Source organism: Chanodichthys erythropterus, chromosome 3 (assembly GCF_024489055.1).
Source record: "Chanodichthys erythropterus isolate Z2021 chromosome 3, ASM2448905v1, whole genome shotgun sequence".
Taxonomy (NCBI): Eukaryota; Metazoa; Chordata; class Actinopteri; order Cypriniformes; family Xenocyprididae; genus Chanodichthys; species Chanodichthys erythropterus.
The window spans coordinates 36,145,905-36,166,198 of record NC_090223.1 but is presented as its reverse complement, the minus strand read 5'-3'; the positions used below and the strand labels follow the sequence as shown (position 1 = coordinate 36,166,198).

Below are 20,294 nucleotides of genomic sequence, written 5' to 3'. Positions count from 1 at the left end.
AATATTAAAATATTATTGTTGTTTTATATCAGAAAAGCTAGCTGCCATTCATTTAGTGTTATAAATGTTTCCAAATTATGTCTTACAGTGAGTCTAATAATAAACTTTTAATAACCGTAAAATGTCAAATATCTCTGGAAAACAGTACACCCCATGCACCTGCACTGTTTTCATCCCAAACACAAGAGGCACTATTACGGAAGTTCCTCATATTTACTCTATGGTTTGTTTTCACATGTAGTTAAAGATGGCGGAGTCAGAAGAGCCTAAGACAACCTGCAAGTTTCTTTTTAAGAAATCAAACAAGAAATTTTCTGCACGGAAAAGAAATGCAAGTGATAGCGATAAAGGTATTTTGTGTTCGGTAAAGCATGTGTTTACTGAGCAGTTTTCTCTAGTCAATAGAGCTGTCTGTTCAGTCAATTAATGTTTATGCTCCACGTATTTCTGATCACAACAACCGACGAGCGGATGTATTAAATCAGTATTTCTGCGTGTCCATCAGACAGGAGTAGCGGCGAGGAGGGCAGTGCTGTGGTCAGAAAGAAGAAAGCTGCTATCACGAACCCCATGATTCAGAAAGTATGTCGGCATTTTGAATGTTTCATGAAGTCTGCATTGTTTTAGTCTTTTACGAAGCTGTTGTTTACCATAACCTCAAGTTTTATACCGCACACCCCACCGTATAGACAAAGAAAGTGGAGAAGGAAGCAGTCTCATCAAGTGAAAGTGAAGAGGAGAAACAAGACAAGAGAGTCACTGTCGCATACAAGTCGACTCGGTCAGCGGTGAGTCTGTCAGTGTTTACAGTGTGGCGCTCGTGCTTCTTTTCCTATGATTTTATTATGGCAAGCATTAAATACTGCAGATTCATTTGATTTAATTCCAAACATTTGATTCTTGTAATTCAGTGTATTACTTTGTGTGTGTGTGTGTGTGTTGCAGAAACCAGAGGGACCGGATGACATGGGGGCCACTGCTGTTTATGAGTTGGACACAGAGAGGGACAAAGATGCTCAGGCCATATTTGAGCGCAGCCAGAAGATTCAAGAGGTACGGGGGGATAATACAATAACTGGCACCAACATTGTACAGCAATGTCAAGTTTATTTGTACAGCGCTTTTTACATTACACATTGTACAGCTTTAAAGTAGTAAACAGAAAAAACTTGTTCTATCAGAATTCATTATTTTCAGTTATTATTACACTGTAAAGCAGCCCTACAGAGCTGGTCAAATCAGTTCAGTCAGTTTTTTTGAGCACATCAGAATTGATGCATTTTATTGAATAGTAATTGTCTAAAATATAATTTAATAAATATATTAGAAAAAGAGCCACTATGGCCTATAGAGTCCCTTAGAGATGACGTGTTTTTGAAGGCAAAACCCGGAAGCGAGTTAGCATTTTAGGACTTCCGGTTCCATCGCCCTAAAGTCAATGGGTTTTTTAAATGGGTTTTTGCTAAATCACCTGAAATAATGTCTATGATTAACGAAGCCTCTAAATATTTTCACGTTTTGATCTATGACATAAAACACACCAGTTATAACCCGCTTGTGATTTTTTTACCTTTATTGTGTCTTAAAAACGGCGGTTGCTAACAAATTGCTAAAAGGGACTACTTCCTTTGGCGGGGACTTTAGACGTCATCATTAAAAACGGGACATTTGGACAGCATTTCTCATGAAAAAGTGGATAAGTATTCATACACAGCGCAGATCATAATCAGTGAGCATGTTTGTAAATAAAGTTGTTTTTTAAATACAGTCTGAGGACGCTTGGTGGTGGTGATGTTGATCCACAACCATGGTGTGCTGTAGTCCGTTTATAGCCTACTGTTAGCTTTTTATATCTGACCACTTTATTTAGGCTTCAAAATGTATAAATATTGTGTCAACTTGTAGCGTCGCTAACTTCCAGGTTGGCCTACAAAAACACGTCATCCCTGAGGTACTCTATAACAACTCTCAATAAACAGATATTATGATGAACTTGTTTTTAAAGGGATACTTTATCAAAAAAAAAACATTGTCGTCATCTATTCACCCTAATGTCATGTCGAAACGTTCTGGTTTTGAACACAAAAGGTATAATGTTCATGTTTTTTTTAAAAACTGAAATGAACATATAAAGAAAAAATGATTAATAAAAGTATTATAAATATATATTCTAAGTCCTCAAAAAACTATACAGTCGCTTTGTGAGAGGAATGCTCAGAAAATCTTCCTCTCAGCCTCAGCTCTCGAATCTCAATTGTGTGATTTTAAAGTCCCCCTGAAATCAAAATTTAAGTTTTTTAGCTTTTAGTATGAATATGTTAACCTTAATGTTATAAATAAGCTGGTGTGTTCCAAAACAATGACAAACTTTGCATTTAGGAGATATAATCATTCAAAACTTAGTCTCTCACTTCCGCTAAAACGGATCACGGATTTTCATGACATCACATCGCACGTCAGCTTCTCATCAAATCTTCTGTCCAATCAAATGCTCTAGAATCTGAAGTCCCGCCCCCTACTACACTTTAAACAGACACTGAAACTGCGGCTGAAATCAGCCATTTGTTCACACATTTACTAGTTTCTACACATAGCACATAGTGCACTATATAGAAAATAGGGAACGATTCAGACAGTGCTTTCTATAGACACGAATGAAGTCTGTTTTCGTTTTGGTATAACATGAACCGCCGCAGCGGGAGCACTGTCTGCTCTGGCCCAGAGACACGAGAGCACAGAGCGGATCATATCCGTGAGTCGGCTCAGACCACGAAAGGTACTGGACCCATTTAAATTCTGCACAGAATGCTATATTTTAAAGTGATATAGAGGAGATTAGGAGGATAAACGGTTAGAGATTAAAAGGAAAAAGAGGTTTTACTGAGTTTAACGGCTCTGGCCGAGCTGTGATATAAACAAAACATTATTGGCTATTTTAAAAAAGGGGTGGGGCTGTTCGATATATCGCCCTGTCTTCCTGTTTCAGTTGAAATTACGTCAACACATTGAATAATGCTGCGTGTTCCAAGGCACTTCAGTGGGCCTTTAAATATGTGCATATTCAAATTTGGTGCATACAGTAGAACAATTGTCTTTTTTGGGTGAACTGTTTCTTCAAAGTTGTGATGAAATGAAAGTAGCAACAGATCATTTCTTCTGTATTGTGACATATGACTGAATGAAAAAGATCATCAAAAAAGATGTAAAGATGAAAAAATGTAGCTTGATTCGTCAGTTGGTTGAATGAATGAAGGCAGATCTGAATGCGAACTTGTGGTTGATTGTAAGGAAGGGGGCAGGGTTTAAGCAGACTAAATGATTAGAGAAGTCCAGCATATATCAACAGAGAGAAGTCTGTCATTTTTCTGTCGAGTTATGACATTTTAAATAAAAATTATGAGGTCAAAAATGAAGCATGCTTGGTTGAATCATTCACTGTAAGATCATTAAGATGCTTTTAGAAAATAGACAGTGAATTTCCATTTCATATTTTTAAGAGGCATGATTGTTGATATTGTTAGGGTGGCCACAATAAGCACAGTTTCTTAGTTCTGTGGCATGTCTGTATTTTATTTATAGGAGTTGACTGGTAAAGAAGACGATAAGATTTATCGTGGCATCAACAACTACCACAAATTCATTAAACCCAAAGATTCCACCATGGGCAATGCCTCCTCTGGTATGGTCAGGTGAGTCAGAAGAAATGCTGTTCAAACAAGCAGCTGGTCCTGTTTTCTGTGACTAAATATGCTTTTGAAGACACACAACTTTTAACTGCTCCACAATGTCACAATGTGATAGGAAAGGACCAATCAGAGCCCCTGAGCACCTCAGGGCCACAGTCCGGTGGGATTACCAGCCTGACATTTGTAAAGACTATAAAGAGACAGGCTTCTGTGGGTTTGGAGGTCAGTAAGCCACAGGTTTCCTCTCATTTTTGCCTTTCTTTTGAGGTTCAAGGCAAACGTCATTGCAGGAACCAACATGTCTTTTTTTATCCTCAGACAGCTGTAAGTTTCTGCATGACCGTTCAGACTACAAGCACGGCTGGCAGATTGAGCGAGAGCTTGAAGAAGGAAGATACGGGGCAAATGGTGAGCCATCTTTAGGTAGAGGTCTTTGAAAACATTTCACTTCTTTTGTCCTGCTTTCTAACGTATTGTTTATCTCACAGACGATGAGAACTACGAAGTGAGCAGCGACGAGGAAGATCTTCCTTTTAAGTGTTTCATTTGTAGGGAGTCCTTTAAGAACCCTATTATTACAAAGTAAGTGCTACATCAAACCATGGCCAGTTTGAATTGCAAATGCTGTTCCCCACTCTTACAAACAACACAAATCCACATTATGATGCTTTAGCTGGTGTACATCATATCTAAAGTTTGACATTGTTTTTGCTTGTTTTAGCCACATATTTGACTGCAGACCTAGTATGTCCTTCTCAATTTAAAAGTATAATTACTTTTTTTTTTTCCTCCAGGTGCCGGCACTACTTCTGCGAGACCTGTGCTCTCCAGCACTACCGCAAGTCTAAGCGCTGCTATGTTTGTAACCAGCAGACAAATGGTGTCTTCAACCCAGCTAAAGGTGCTTATCTTTTCCATTAATCACAGACAAGGTTTGGTCAATTGGTCAGAAACTCTTGAAACCCTTATAAATGAACTCGCTAATGTCATATATAGAATGAAATGAAGAATAAGGAACTCATTTTTGGTGTATTTTTTCCTCAGAGCTCATGGCTAAGATGCAGAAACAGCAGGCAGCTGCTGACCAGCCTCCCTCAGATGAAGATGACTAGCACCACACAACCTCCTCTTCTGTATTCTACTTCAGTCATTCAGATTCCATCTGCGTTGTAAATTCTCTGAACCTTTGAAATAAACATGCACTCTTTTTTTAGAATGTTTTTTTTTGTTGTTTTCGTGATTCTTTTCTTCATTCTCAGAAATCTCCCAGGATGAGAACTCAGCAATCTGTACATCATTCACTAGAGATGCAGTATATTATTGGCCAATATTAAGGCACTTTCACATCAAATAAGATGACTATAACGAATGAAGTTTTAATAATTGTTCTAATTCTTTGAGAATAGTGAAGTCAACACCACGACTATAATAATTAAGCAGAGGAAAAATATCATTGCAATTACTTTCAGTACAATTTTTTTCCAGCTAATTTAACATTTAACAACCAATATTCATACTCATTTACCCTATTTTTTACCCTAGTGGGTTAAGTGAGTGTTTTTCGATAATGACAAAGTTAATTTTTACTACAAATCTCAAAAACTTCAGAAATCACTTTAAGGGAATACATGGTCATTGTGCCATGTTCAATTCACATCATCACAGTATGATAATGCCTAACAACTGCAAGGGATTCATCAATATATTGATTGAAGGACTGTTGGGACACTCCAGGCACAGGATGGTTTGTTCTGGGAAGACGAATCGTTCACCTCAATGACACATCTGTACCATTTGCTTCACAAGACACGTGCTTTCCACTACATACTATTTATCTACTACTATGTCATGTTTGATCTCATCTGACAGCTTATAAACTGAACTCAAAGGTGCTGAACTTAATAGAGATATTAAAGTATCCTAATGTACAATCTAGGTGCTTAAACATGCATTGAGGAGAATATGTTAATGTGTTTCTCCCCCTCTCGATCACCACCCATTTGCCTTATCTTTTGGTTTCCTATCGGTCAGTTTTGGTGTTGGTATTCCACTCATGTTTAACAATGCTTTGCTCATGGTATACGGAGGAATGTTAACTGCTGATCTGGGAGAATGGCTTTAATCCTGCCACTCACGCACACCAGTGCATAACCTCATACTACAAAAAAAGCTTTAACAGCTTCTTCTGCACAGTACAGCAGTGCATTATTTGTTACAGCGAAGTTTTTCTATACAGTGTGTTGTTCTACTGTCTGTATATTTAAACATGTAACCTAATAAATAACTTTGCCTACTTTGAAAATCTTTCCTTTATCACTGATGATGTTGAAAGCTAAAGTGATTGTAACTTTGGTTATCAAACCATTAAGGGTAAATCCTACATTTTCCAATCAGTTCTAAGGAAGGCTTTTTACCTTTAAAGAATAAGAGGTTAAAGAATAACATCTTTATTGGAGTCAAATTATGCACGTCATTCTTCAACTGCTTTTTGTTCTGATTATTGCATTTATCAAAATAGCATTTATCAGCTGTCGGCCAAAACATGAAAATAATTATAAGCTTACCTGTAAAATTTTAATATCAGTGCATCCCTAAAATCACAATTGCAGAAGGTGTTTTTCAAAATAAGTATGCAAGTTGTAACGTAACAAACATTCTAAAACATACAAAAAATAAGTAAGTAACAGCAAACAACATCAACATTTATTCCATTTGACCAAGATGTAAATATGCTGAAAATACACAGAAGGTCCATTGAAGTATTTCCTTTTGTAACACATGCCAAGAACACAAATTAACCGTAGCAAAAATACAACAGAACTAATAATTTTAAACTAATAACTGCACCAGATAGCAGAAAACTTGTCCTCTAGCATAATTCTTGTGCTGTCACTATTGAGCACCATTCCCACAATCTATTATCCATATATTAGACAGTGCTATGTCGAGTTTGACTTTACTGACAGCTCTTTATGCTTCACTGGACAAATATGGTAATTCAATCGTGAACCTGTGTTGCTGTAAGCTGGTAGACATTCATAGAGTGTCATTAGTTCAGTTGAAACACACAGAGAATGTTTCAGTAGCCTGAAGTGATCACCATTGTCACATGGCCAGTCAGTAAGAGTAACTAAAATGTAGGCGAGGGTGCACAGTGCATGCCTCAGGCTTCAGTTCATGCTTCTGAATACATTAGCAAGGCTATGTGGCTGCTGGCTTTTCATTTCTCTTCTTATAGTCTCTCTTTGTTATTTGTGTACGTCACTTAAACTACAAAGACAACGAAGAAACATTACAGAGTCTTTTGTAGCTTCTTTGAAGCTCTTTGTAATGTCTATATCACATTCACATAGCATAGGCCTTCCCTTTTTCTCCCTTAAAACTAAAAAGCAAAAAGACACAAAACGAAATCTTCCACATTTATCATTAAGAGCCCTACAGTAAATCAGCCCTTCCAATCCAGTCCATAGTCCCTCCATCTCGCATCAATTTCATGTCAAAAGTCCCAGTCATCCACATCCAGCTGGCTGAGATCAGACTCCAGACTGGCCAGTCCAGTGGGCGAATCCTGAGGCTGCATGCAGTCTAGGCTGCTGATCGGAGAAACCGAACGCAGGAGCTCAGGAAGAGCCTCGGATGGTCTGCGCTTTATCTGAAACGTTACATTGAGCACAATGAAACATTGAGGAGAGTAAGTGTGTTTAAATTTGTAAAAAAATGTCAGGAATTTGCTTAGAACAGGGTAAAACTCACTTGTTTGAAGAAGGAATGGCCTATCAGAGAGCTGGCAGAAGGTCTGTGGTAAGACATAACATGAATTTCAATCTATTCATCGCACCACAAAATTATAACCCACTTGTTTACACTTTACAATAAGGTTTAATTTCTTAACATTAGTTAAATGATTAGTGGGATATGATGGTGAGTAAATCATGACAGCATTTCAAATTATTCCTTTAAAAATAAATACAAATCGGAAGCAGTGGAGTGTTATTATTGACCTTTTCTCAGGATCTCTCTGCAGACAAAGTTCCACAAAGGCATGAAAGTGAGGACTGAAGGTCCGGCTGTATGGGTTTCCCGCAGAGGAGGATGAGGGCTCTCCGTTAGTGTGGCGAGCTCCACCGGCACTGGGGCCCTCACAGATCCCAGAGTCGGCCCCCGAGCGAGACGGTTTCATGCTCAGTTCTTCAGGGGGGATGGTGGTGGTGTCCAGAAGGCAGGGGACTGTACCATTCAACTTCTCTAACAACATCTGACGCAGGCAAAGAGACATTTTATGAAGCTAAATGTAAGTTAAAAAAGGAGTGAATGCAAAAATGGATGGATAAAATGCAAGAGTGTGCCTTACCTGCGTAGCAGGCATGTCTTTAAAGGGCACGTGTCCATTAGCTAGCTCACATGCAGTGATGCCCAAACTGTAAATGTCTGAGCGGAAGTCATATCCCTGAAGATTCTGTCATATGCAGAGATGAATACATATGCAATCAAATGTCATTTGCTCATTTCTGATGTATTATAAGTACAGTATACACTACTGTTCAAAAGTTTGGGGCTTTTCAGTAAGTTTATTTATTTTTTAAAGATGTTTCTTATGCTCACCTGCTCTTATTTAATCAATATTACAGTAATAAAAAAGTAATAGTGTGTATTTCAGTGCATTCTAATGTGTTGCTGTGCTTCTTAATATTTTTGAGGATTCTTTGAATAAAAAGAAAAAGCTCAAAAGAATAGCATTTATTAGAAATAGAAATCTTTTCTAACAATGTAAATGTCTTTACAGTCCCTTTTAATCAATTTATTGTAGGCTTGCTGCATAAAACTTTATATTTTCTTTATATTACTGACCCCAAAATTTAGATCGGTAGTGTATATCAAACGTACCTGCTGCAGAACCTCTGGACTGAGCCAAGGTAGCACTTTAACACTGTACTGGGGAAAATCGTGTACAACACGTGCTCTCTGACCGTGACGAATCAAGCTGAAGATACTCCTAAGACCGGACAAATACACCTGCCCATCTGCTGAAATCAGGATGTGGCTTGCCTTCACACTTCTACAGAGACAGATTAAGATGATTAAAAAAGTATTCTTGTAGCACCTACATTAAAAACATGAGACTGACAGTCTGGTTTGATGGTGGATATATATTAAAGGGTTATTTCAGCCAAAAATGAAAATTCAGTCATTTATTACTCACTCTCATGTCGTTCCACACCCGTAAGACCTTCGTTCATCTTCAGAACACAAATTAAGATATTTTTGATGAAATACGACGGCTCAGTGAGGCCTCCACAGACAGCAAGTTAATTTACGCTTTCAATGACAGTTCATGTGACTACAGTGGTTCAACCTTAATGTTATGAAGTGACGAGAACACTTTTTGTGTGCAAAAAAAAAAACAACAAAATAACTTTTCAGCATCTGACTTTTCAATATCTAGTTATGGATGTGATTCAGATCGCATGGCAAACTGCCAAACTGCTGAAATCACGTGACTTTGGCGCTCCGAACCACTGATTCGAAACAAAAGATTCATAAATCTTCGAAGCAGTGCTTTGAAAATGGCCATAACTAGATATTGCTGAAAAGTTGTTATTTTGTTTTTTTTGGCACACAAAAAATATTCTTGTCGCTTCATAATATTAAGGTTGAATCACTGTAGTCACATGAACTGTAGTCACACGTCTTTAGTAGCTTTCTGGGCATCTGAAAGTGTTTATTATCTTGCTGTCAATGGAGGCCTCACTGAGCCATCGGATTTCATCAAAAATACCTTAATTTGTGTTCTGAAGATGAATTAAGGTCTTACGGGTATGGAACGACATGAGGGTGAGTAATAAATGACAGGATTTTCATTTTTGGGTGAACTAACCGTTTAACCCGTTTGTCTAATAACAACAATAACTAATCATGTGAGTGTACTTGTATTCCTCACCGGTGAACGTAGCCCATCTGATGTATGTACTCCAGCGCTCTCAGGACACCCAGCAGGATGTAGGCAATTGTCTGCTCGCTCAAACCATCAGCAAAATGTGTACTGATCAAGTCTCGAGCTGAACCTTATAGAGAAGAGAAACACAAAAAATGGTAAGCAAAAACATTTTGAGCAGGTCAGACTTGATATAGTTGATGCAGAATGTCTCAGCTAACCGTAGGCCATGAAGGGCGTGATCACCCACAGTTCATTCTCAGCAATGAAGACGCTCTTGTATGGGAGGATACAGGGGTGGTGGAACAGCTTAGACACATGGAGTTCTCCCTTTGGAAAAAACAAACAGAAAGTGGTTGCAAGGCTTATGTATATATACTAACGATATGCATGACTAATTGGCCCGTTAAGTATTTGTTTTAGCTGCACCCACTACTTACAATAACAAACTAATTAGAATTACAAAAGCACAAAATTACTAAAACTAAATAAAATGAAAATATTAATAAATACTATAATAATATATAATACTAAAGATTCAAGAATGATATTAAATAATCCTAAAATAACACTGCATTGACTGAGGATATGTTCTTATTAATGTATATTAATGTATATGTACATGTTTTTTTCAAATTAAAGACACGCTGTTAAAAATAGCTTATTTTGAAACAGTTGTCGGTGATGTGATGTTTGGGAATACAACAAAATATTAATTTCAGTTATTTTGCATATTTTGCTATTTCATATTTACTATTGTTTAAAAAAATTATAAAACTTTCTACTGACCTGTAAGTAATTGACCATGTCATTAGTACAGGAATCCAGGTCAATACGGCGGATGGCCACATGCTCCCCTGTAGGTCTATACCTGGCCAGATTCACTGTCATCAAATGCTCCAAACCTCGACCTACACAGCACAGACAAAACACACACTCATCAGATGTAGGAATCACAGACGATCTCAGAGAACCTCACGGAGATATCTGTACTAGTGCTGTGCAGTCTTGGCCTCACCTATGACAGTGCGCAGCTCATAGGCGTTGTTGTCTGGAAGAAAGCTTCCCATCGTGTCCCTGCGTGGGATAGGGCTCAGAGACTCTTGACTGTCCTCATGGGCCTGAGTCAATGAAGAGTCATTAGTCTCAAAAAAGTGTGATACCACTGGGGCTAAATAAACAAAGTGCCAACTGAATATGGCTGTGTCTCGATCACCTTCCTGATGTCAGACAGTTTATTGTAAACATAAACTCGGGCATTAGAATGGGCCTTGATCCACTAAATATTGAGACACTAGGGAGCGGATTGAGACACACTTCAGATCCCAAGAGCATTCCCAGCCCATTTTAACACAACCAAACCCTTTTAACATACTTAAATTATTAGATTGTGAAACCTGTGATTTTACTGGAGGTGCATTTGTGATAGTGGCTTGTGGGTATGCAGACATACAGTGACCCAATAAAGTATTTCAACACTTAAAGGGTTAGTTCACCCAAAAATGAAAATAATGTCATTAATTACTCACCATCATGTCGTTCCACACCAGTAAGACCTTTGTTCATCTTCAAGACACAAATTAAGATATTTTTGATAAAATCTGATGGCTCAGTGAGGCCTCCATTGCCAGCAGGATTTCCTTTTTCAATGCCCAGAAAGCTACTAAAGACATATTTAAAACAGTTCATGTGACTACAGTGATTCAACCTTAATGTTATAAAGCGACTAGAATACTTTTTGTGCACCAAAAATCACAAAATAGCAACTTTATCCTACAATATCTAGTGATGGGCGATTTCAAAACACTGCTTCATGAAGCTTCGAAGCTTTACGAATCTTTTGTTTCGAATCAGTGGTTCGGAGCGCGTATCAAACTGTCAAAGTCACGTGAACCACTGAAATTTCAAAACACTTGTGACGTAACAAAGCCTTGTTTTCTTGGATTTTGGTGCTCTAAACCACTGATTCTAAACAAATGATTTGTAAAGCTTCGAAGCTTCAAGAAGCAGTGTTTTGAAATCGTCCATCACTAGATATTGTTGAATAAAGACGTCCTTTTATTATCATTATTTTGTTTTTTTGGTGCACAAAAAGTATTCTCGTCGCTTTATAATATTAAAGGTGAACCACTGTAGTCATGAACTGTTTTAAATATGTTTTTAGTACCTTTATGGGCATTGAAAAAGAGAGTGTTATTGCTGGAGATGGAGGCCTCACGGAGTCATTATTTTTAATAAAAAATATCTTAATTTGTGTTCTGAAGATGAACGAAGGTCTTACGGGTGTAGAACGACATGAGGGCAAGTAATAAATGACATTATTTTCATTTTTGGGTGAACTAACCCTTTAACTAACCCATACTTACAAATGTATGAATGTCATTACATTTGATGATCAAATACCAAATCAAATGGCATCTACCTTAAAGTAATGTTCTTGTTCTACTTTCCAAGCAAAGCATTTCACAAAACAAGCTTGTTAGGTTTTAAAAGATAATTTTGTAGATCTATTATTTTAAGAAAAAAACATGCTTGAGTCTGACACTTTCTGGTGGTAAACATGATCAAAATGTGATGAATACAATGAACTTGCTGATCTATAGTAGATGAACTATACTAGCAGTTTGGGTCAGTCATATATATTTTAAAGAAATTAATATATTTATTCAGCAAGGATACATTAAATTGGGGTGACAGTAAATAAACATATAAATTTACAAAATATTTTATTTCGAATAAATGCTGTACCAATACCTTCTATTTTGAAAAATAAATGTTTCTTTAACAACAAATTATCTAATCATCATATTTGAGTGATTTCTCAAGGATCATGTGACTAGAGTAATGATACTGAAAATTCAGATGTAACATCACAAGGAATAAATTACATTTTAAAATATATTCAAATAGAAAACAGTTATTTTTAATTAATACAATTATTATATTAAATGAATAGAATTACACAATATTACTGTTTTCACTATTTTTGTGCCCGTGTGAATTTCTTAAATCCACTACCAGTTGGTTGAAAGTCACAGCAAAGATCTCTAGATAAAGGATGTTTGCAGATGCCACTTTGTTTGATAGTTTGTTTCTAATGCAAAGACATTTTAAGTATTTTTTGACTCACTGCACATTCACAGATGTTGTAGGGAGTCTGTCTTTTGTGTTCCAGCATCAACCTTTAGTGTTTCTGACAGGATTTGTGTCACAGTGCAAGCAGCAAACATTCTAAGTGCATGTTAGCTTTCCTTCAAAATGCATCATAGTATTTTGGGATATCAATCAAATATATTATGACAATCAATGTCAGTTTCAGTGAATTAGGAAACATTTCAAGTACACACATATACAATCACAGATAACAGCACAAACCAACCTGGTTTTGAAGAGGGGAAGGGTTTTTTTTGCGCATACACTGATAAATCCCAGCCATTGCAAAGCTCTTCAGAGAATCATACAGATCAAGTACTGAGAAACGGCAGATTATAGCTAATTAAAGATTCAGTCCAACTGTTCTGAAACTCAGTACGAGACCAAGAAGTTGAAACTGCAGCAGGAGTGGCTTCACAAAACTCTGCATATTTGCAAAAGCATGTTATAAGCATCAAATAAACTGTACAATACACTATGTTGCATTTGGCCATAGATATGCATGATCCCATTAAAGGTGCTAAAGAGGATGTTTTGTTTTATACATTTTTGCAATATTACTTGAAACTGTCTTTACTAACTGATAAAAGACTATTAGCTGCACTGAAAGGAATAATATTAATATACGTCATCTGTGCACGAGGTAGGGCCTTAAAAACATCAGCCAATCATTTACGCAATCATTGCGTAAACGATTGGCCCTCTGGCTTGTCAATCACTGCCGTGACGTTCCTTGTGAGAGACGAGCGCAACTGCACTCCAGTAACTTTCCACACTCCACAGGCGCCGCATGCAATGTTTTTGTCCGGAGACAGGAGTAACAACTGCAGATTATGAGTTACCTGAGGTGAGTCCGTCATAATGAATCCACTAACACGACACAGCGAATGCCGGTGGTAAACACTCGTGTTCCAATACGAGTGTTTACGAGTTTTGGGAGGCGTTCCTTCGAAGGAGGGGGGTTGTTCTTACGCCTGCGCTCATTTCAAAAACTCAGTCGATGAAAAGATCCTCTTTAGCACCTTTAAGACCAAGTACTTTTTTTTTTTTACTTATCCATTAGTGCTACCATGGAACTCATAGATAATATTAACAATAACTCTCAAATATTTGAGAGTATTTGTCAGTCGAGATCATGCAGGTGTATGGCAATTCATGTAACAAATCATTTTCCGCCCTTTGATGTGTTTGCAGAGTATTTCGGTCCCACTTTATATTAAGTGGCCTTAACTACTATGTACTTACATAAAAAAATAAGTACAATGTACTTGTTGTGTTCATATTGAATTGCAAAACACTTTTGCAGCTATTGAGGTGGGATATGGGTAAGGTTAGGGAAAGCTTTGGTGGTATGGGTAGGTTTAAGGGTAGGGGTAAGGGTTAAGGGATGGGTCAACAGTGTAATTATAAATGTAAGTACAGAAATTAATTACAGATGTATTTACATGCTGGTGTTTTTAAAATATAAGTACAATGTAGAAACATGTATGTACACAATAACTGTATTGTATCAAATGATTAATTTAAATGTAAGTACATAGTAGATAATGCCACTTAATATAAAGTGCGTCCGTATTTCAGTGAACAGTGCAGCAAGCCCAGGCTTTGACAGGATGACTCCATGTGTTGCATTAACACAATGAGCATCATCCAACTTCACATGCTTAGGTGACCAATGACAACATTATCACTATTCCTGGTGTTGGTTCATTCTTTGTGACAACTCTTATGAGTGAATTTCATAAGGTAGATGTCTTAAATTGCATTAATGAGGGGTAATGCAGAATTAGTCTTACTGATTCACAATGTGTCAATTTATGAGGTGAAAGGGCAGTTGCAGTAAACAACAATACACAAATCACAGACTAGCCATTTACATTCTTAATTATCTGTTGAATTGGACTGATAATTAGATAAAGAAGCAATTCATTAAATTCACTTAAGTTTATGTCCTCCTTCATTAAAGGGACAGCTCACCCAAAAGTGCAAACAGTATGTACTCATCCCTTAAGCTACCATATGGCTTTAGAAACTTTGGATTTAAATTTTTTTTTTTATTACTTTTATTCAGCAAGAGTACATTAAATTGGTCAAAAGTGTCAGTAAAGGCGTTTATAATGTTTAAAAAAACTTTCTATTCTTCAAAGCATGAAAAAAAAAAAAAATCATGGTTTCCAATAATTAAAAAAAAACAACTGTCTTCAGCATTGATCATAATAAATGTTTCTTGAGCACCAAATCATAATTTTAGAATGATTTATGAAGTATCATGATGACTGGAATGACAATGCTGAAAATTGCAATCAAAAGAATTAAAGTTACATTTTGAAATAAATTAAAATAGAAAAATGTGATTTTAAAATGTAAAAATACAATGTAACAATTTTACTGTGTTTCTGATCAAATAAAAGCAGCCTTGGTGAATATAATACTCTTCTTTTAAAAAGTAAAAAGATTTTTAAAAATCTTACCAGCCCAAGTAGTGAATCTATCAATATTAAATTATTTAAAAGGGTGAGCCATCATTTCAACCAAAATCTCATTGTAACTCTTGAGACTTAACATGCATGTGTATTGCAAAATACAGTGCGACTCTAGCTAAAAACATTTTCGCTATTAGATATAATCACACTATTAAATAAGTTAATAAGACTATTATTAGTGTGTCTTACACTCATGCTTGCAATTTACAAGTCAAAGAAAAATGACAAAAATGCAAATCAAATCTTCTAGTGAATTTTTGGGTGAACTATCCCTATTGTATCTGATCTTCAACATAAATGTGTTGAATTGCTGTTTGCTCTTTGATTCAGGCTCTTAATTATGATTCAAGTATTACATTACTGGGTAAGTAAACCCCAAGCTTTCGTTTCCCTTTGGTATTATTGTAAGCACTACTTACAATAAAAAAAAAAAAAAAAAAAAAAAACACTTTACCCAGTGAGTTTCTTGGGCCATAATTTTTCTTTTCCTCATTAAAGTTTGAACACTTCCCTCTTCTGGACCCTCAGTCTGAGTGGGTGTGGAGATATGAGTGTCACAGCAGCACGATGAGTGCATGCATGCAAACACAGGAGCACAGGGGGATGTATTCATCCGAGCACACACACACACACAAACACACACCCACCATAAATATTGCATTTGCTAACTGACACAAACACACACCAGCTCACATGCTCATACACGCACAACCATCGCACACCCACACCAACAGGCGAATGGAAAAGCTGGAAGATATTCCGCACTTACTTTCCTTAGCGGGCTTGCCTGAGTTTGCTCTGGCGTAGAGAAACCATGTAAATGACGCAAAAGACACACATACAAACAAACAATGTGCCTTTAAAGTGGTTCTCACAAATTTAAGAAACACCGAGAACATCATTACTTTTCTGAAAGCCCCTCTTAGCTTATTATCAACATTCGAAACTCTCTACATCCTTCATGCGACTGAATCAATTCAAAAAGATATTTTGTATAAAATTTAAAAAATTTAATATATATTGATACCCAATTATTAGTTTTTCCCCTTTCTCCTAACAAACAAACAAGGAAACATTACATAAGAAAGATTCTAACTTAAATAAATATAAGAAACACAGTGTCAAATTTTTTATTGTCTAGTCTAAATTGCTACACAGGGCTTGAAATTAACTCTTTTGCTCTTCAGCCACGGTGGCTAGTGGTTTTCCAAAGTTACTAGCCACTCTTTTTTACATTTTTGACATCAATACCATGGGGGAAAAACTGCCATATAGATATTTTTAATACTATCTCATAATTTGGCAGCAGGCATGTTAGGCTGCTGTCACTTGAAGACCTGACACAAAGATCTATTATACTGTTACACAAGCGGTTTCTTTCTCAAATGTTTACGTTCACTTAAAACATTAACTGACTGTGCTTACATGAAAACTCGCCATTTTGACATTATTTTGGGTGTATTTGACTGTTTAAGTGCAATATGCAGCAAAAAAGAACTTGATTTAGTACGGAGAGGTGGCTTTATGTGTGCGCACTTTGGGTGTGAGCACAAAATCCCACGCCAAAATTCAAGCCCTGTAACACCAACAATTTTCATCCAGAGCAAATGAAACGAGTGAGTGAGGGGAGGCGGGTGTGTCGGATAGATGAAAGAGTGAGAAAGCGCAGCTGGTATCATGTATTCTTGTACCTATTCTATGGAAAATGAGTATTGGAAGTGTTTCAGATATTTCAGTGTCAATATGTATCAATATTTTTGATAACACTATATCGCACTTAGTTTATTATTTCAAATGCCTTTTTAAAAGACTACAATTGAAAAATGTATATTATATAAAATTCAACCCGCCAAAGTGGCTAGTTGGAGTGACTGCGTTACACGCCACTGCTGAAATCCACCCGCCTTTGGTGGGTTGGCGGGTGTTAATGTCAAGCCCTGTTGATACCACATATATTATGATCTATATCGCAGCTGACACAGATATTTAATTGCATTGCATATACTAAATGATCAAAATCATTTAAACAAGCAACAATTCTATTTATATTACTTGAGCATTCAATTCAACAAAAAAGGATAAACCATCAAAAAAACATTCTTTAATATCTACTTTCTTACTTTAACATCTTTTTTTAAACTGAACAATCTTGGTGATCATCCCTTTTTATTTAGGCATTGCCATTGAACACGTAACAGCCAAAAGCAAATGAAATTTAGCGTCTTTAAAGCAGACATGAAGCAGCGATTATGGACTACAACAAAATGAATGGAAGCAGACATGGAAAAAGCAGCAACATCTAAAAAAATCTCTTCATTGTCCATGAATTACACACCATCTTAGAGACGGGCAACTTTAAAAACTAATTGATATTAGCTACAATATAGCATTCAGACTGTCAAGACACTGTGGCTGTACAGTTTATAATATATATATATATATTATATATATATATATATATATATATATATATATATATATATATATATATATATATTATATTTATATATATATATATATATATACAATTTCAAAGCCACTTGGCACTAAAATAAATCTCTTATTGTCACACCTGTCAGCAAAAGCATGCGAACTGGAGAATTATACACCACACAAGTCTGAAATAATGCTTTTCATTTTTACAAGAGAGTTATTGTACCAGTACAGTCTAACATATTAGTTCAGTTTATATTGTAAACTACCGTTCAAATGTTTGGGGTCAGTAAAAGTTTGTATTTCTTTCTTAAAAGAGTTCTCCTAAACTCACCATGGCTGTTAATTTGATTAGACTAATTTTGTGAAATAGTATTACAATTTAAAATAGCTGTTTTAATTAAAATTAACGTTGAATATATTTTTAAATGTCATTTATTCCTGTGTTGGTAAAGCTGAATTTTCAGCATCATTACTCCAGTCTTCAGTGTCACATGATCCTTCAGAAATCATTCTAATATGATGATTTGCTGCTCAAAAACATTATTATTATCAATGTTGAAAACAGCTGTGCTGCTTAATATTTTTGTGGAAACCATGATACCCATTTTCAAGATTCTTTGATGAATAGACAGTCACTTTTATCAGTTTAATGCATCCTAGCCGAATAACAGTATTCATTTATTTAAAAATAATAACAACATCTTTTACTGACCCCAATGTTTTGAACTAACTGGGAGAGAATGCGAACGTTTATACTGATGTAAGCACAATGCTGTCAAAAGCCAAATGCATCAAAAAGTAAAAAGATACGAAGCATTTCTTATATCTGGATTTCACTGTAAACTAGTCTGTAAGTAAAAGCTCACAATCTACCGATACACATAGTGTTCCTGTAAGAGATTTCATACGGCTTCACCTTAGACCTCCCCTACAGATCAGTTGCAGTGACTCAGCTGTCAGTTGCACCACAGAAGCAATCCATCAACACCTAGCAATTACACTACATCAGAGTCAGCCTACATACATACAGATACATCACCACAAAAAGAAGATTAAAAAGCCTCACAGACACAAGGACACACACAATCTGCTGTTACCGCCATCATCAGTCACCATGACACAAACGCTGCACTTTCATTACAGAGCAGTACCACACCACACCGTATAACACAATTACAACAAAACCCCACAAAGATTGGCAATACTAAATTCACAAAACCTTTGATGAAGCGCACACAAAACAAACAGCGAACCAAAAGCTGTATTGTTGCTTTTGCAAAGGTTGCGATCATGGGTAAACTGCTTCTCTTTTGCTATGTGCCTGCATAGCTGACTATGAGGGGGATTTGTGTCCAAAAAAAGTGTATCTGTGGGCCAATTGACCCTTTGAATGTTGCATTTAGGAACTAAACGTTCGTGCCAAAGGTTTGATGTTCTAGGGCTCCCCTTCACACTCACCCTGGCTACAGTGGAATAAGCTCAGGCGGTGGGGTTTGCTGAAAGAGGTACGAGAAGCACAGCGACATGAGGTGCTGCTGGACTATTGAACTCACCTCCAAATAACTCTAGATCCCTCAGGCTTTCCACACTAAGTTTCTCTGACACCCAGCGCTGAGAGAAAGTGAGAGATCAATGTACATTCAAACTAAATCAGTCACTTAGACAATCATGTATGTCATGAACTCAATCAAGCTCACTCACCAAAAAAGACATGGATCCTGGAGATGGTGATGACAGGTAGAAGTACTTTCACAAACACATAAAGAGTGAAGACCTGCAAGAACATAGCAGAAGTTGATTAGATTCATAAAATGTGATTATTTTCTCCTGCTCTAAAACTTTCTGAATCATGCAAAGAAATTATTAAAGAGCAGTGGTCCACATCAAATGGGATTTATTGGCTAGATGTGTTTGTAAATAAGATGATTTTGGGTTTGCTCAGTTAGTGAGCAGCATTAGAAATGAGTATGTACTCACACAAATCCTCGATGTTATAAAAAGCAGGGTTAATCATTTATAAACAAATGTAGCATGCAAGTTTCCAGGTCAGTATCTTTCAGTTAGCCAAGCAGCGACAAGAATATCTCTCAATTATGATAAACAGAGGCTCGGAGGTCCAGTGTGCTTGTGTAAGTAATGCAGTATAATGGTTAAACTCACCCTCTGTTAATAACTTGCGCTCGTCTATTTGATCAAATAGTCAAATGTTTGGTTCAGTTATAAACAAAACTGGAGGATGAAACGTATTTCTTCCCTCGCAGTGGGCGGGGTCGTGTTAAAAGCGTTAGGTAATTGGACAAGTGTCGTTGACAACTCGGCGTCCTCGTGTTCCTATTGGATCCAAGGTTGGATGCGTGTCTCCCTATTGGTCTAAATTCGTGAGCTCATGAAATATTCATGTATTCTATGTTGCCATATCTTCGTATTATCATTTATTATAAATATGAGCTGTTGCAGTTTTAGGGTCCAAAGGCTGATCGCAAATGTCAAATATCCCACCACTGTCATAGTCACAGTAAAGAAAGATTTATTAATTTGTCTAGACGGTCTGTAGAATATATAAACTATTTTAATTATCTTCGTAAAATGCGTTATTTCGCAACA

The 20,294-nt window shown here is 36.6% G+C and overlaps 2 protein-coding genes across 4 annotated transcripts; one reads left to right on the top strand and one right to left on the bottom strand.

Annotated features, from left to right (window-relative positions):
- The first annotated feature begins 214 nt into the window (after positions 1-214).
- On the top strand, positions 215-5,848 carry rnf113a (ring finger protein 113A). Its single transcript, XM_067374935.1, has 10 exons — positions 215-350; positions 506-582; positions 690-788; positions 946-1,053; positions 3,580-3,689; positions 3,802-3,908; positions 4,005-4,094; positions 4,175-4,268; positions 4,481-4,587; positions 4,731-5,848. The coding sequence occupies exons 1-10, from the start codon at positions 248-250 to the stop codon at positions 4,796-4,798; spliced, it is 963 nt and encodes a 320-aa protein (XP_067231036.1). The 5' UTR covers positions 215-247; the 3' UTR covers positions 4,799-5,848.
- Positions 5,849-6,160: 312 nt separating this feature from the next.
- On the bottom strand, positions 6,161-19,465 carry strada (STE20 related adaptor alpha). 3 transcript variants are annotated; one of them, XM_067374934.1, is made up of 12 exons: positions 19,392-19,437; positions 19,244-19,301; positions 16,024-16,052; positions 10,637-10,739; positions 10,408-10,529; positions 9,840-9,948; positions 9,625-9,748; positions 8,571-8,742; positions 8,038-8,142; positions 7,688-7,941; positions 7,440-7,482; positions 6,161-7,338 (listed from the first exon to the last, which is right to left on the bottom strand). In XM_067374934.1, exons 1-12 carry the CDS (start codon positions 19,401-19,403, stop codon positions 7,183-7,185), a joined length of 1,287 nt encoding a protein of 428 aa, XP_067231035.1. In that variant the 5' UTR covers positions 19,404-19,437; the 3' UTR covers positions 6,161-7,182. The 3 variants fall into 3 exon arrangements, with proteins under 3 accessions (XP_067231035.1, XP_067231034.1, XP_067231027.1); XM_067374933.1 differs by lacking the exon at positions 16,024-16,052 and having other exon boundaries at positions 19,392-19,465; XM_067374926.1 differs by lacking the exons at positions 16,024-16,052; positions 19,244-19,301; positions 19,392-19,437 and adding an exon at positions 12,998-15,024.
- Between the last annotated feature and the right edge of the window lie 829 nt (positions 19,466-20,294).

What these genes read in the sequence shown, in the direction of transcription:
- rnf113a (XM_067374935.1), top strand. Translation starts at nt 248, where the DNA reads ATGGCGGAGTCAGAAGAGCCTAAGACAACCTGCAAGTTTCTTTTTAAG. An exon ending in AGGCTTCTGTGGGTTTGGAG is followed by an intron (nt 3,909 to 4,004) that starts GTCAGTAAGCCA and finishes TTTTATCCTCAG; the next exon opens with ACAGCTGTAAGTTTCTGCAT. An exon ending in AAGAACCCTATTATTACAAA is followed by an intron (nt 4,269 to 4,480) that starts GTAAGTGCTACA and finishes TTTTTCCTCCAG; the next exon opens with GTGCCGGCACTACTTCTGCG.
- strada (XM_067374934.1), bottom strand. An exon ending in TGAGCTGCGCACTGTCATAG is followed by an intron (nt 10,530 to 10,636) that starts GTGAGGCCAAGA and finishes TGTGCTGTGTAG; the next exon opens with GTCGAGGTTTGGAGCATTTG. An exon ending in CAGAGAGATCCTGAGAAAAG is followed by an intron (nt 7,483 to 7,687) that starts GTCAATAATAAC and finishes GTCTTACCACAG; the next exon opens with ACCTTCTGCCAGCTCTCTGA.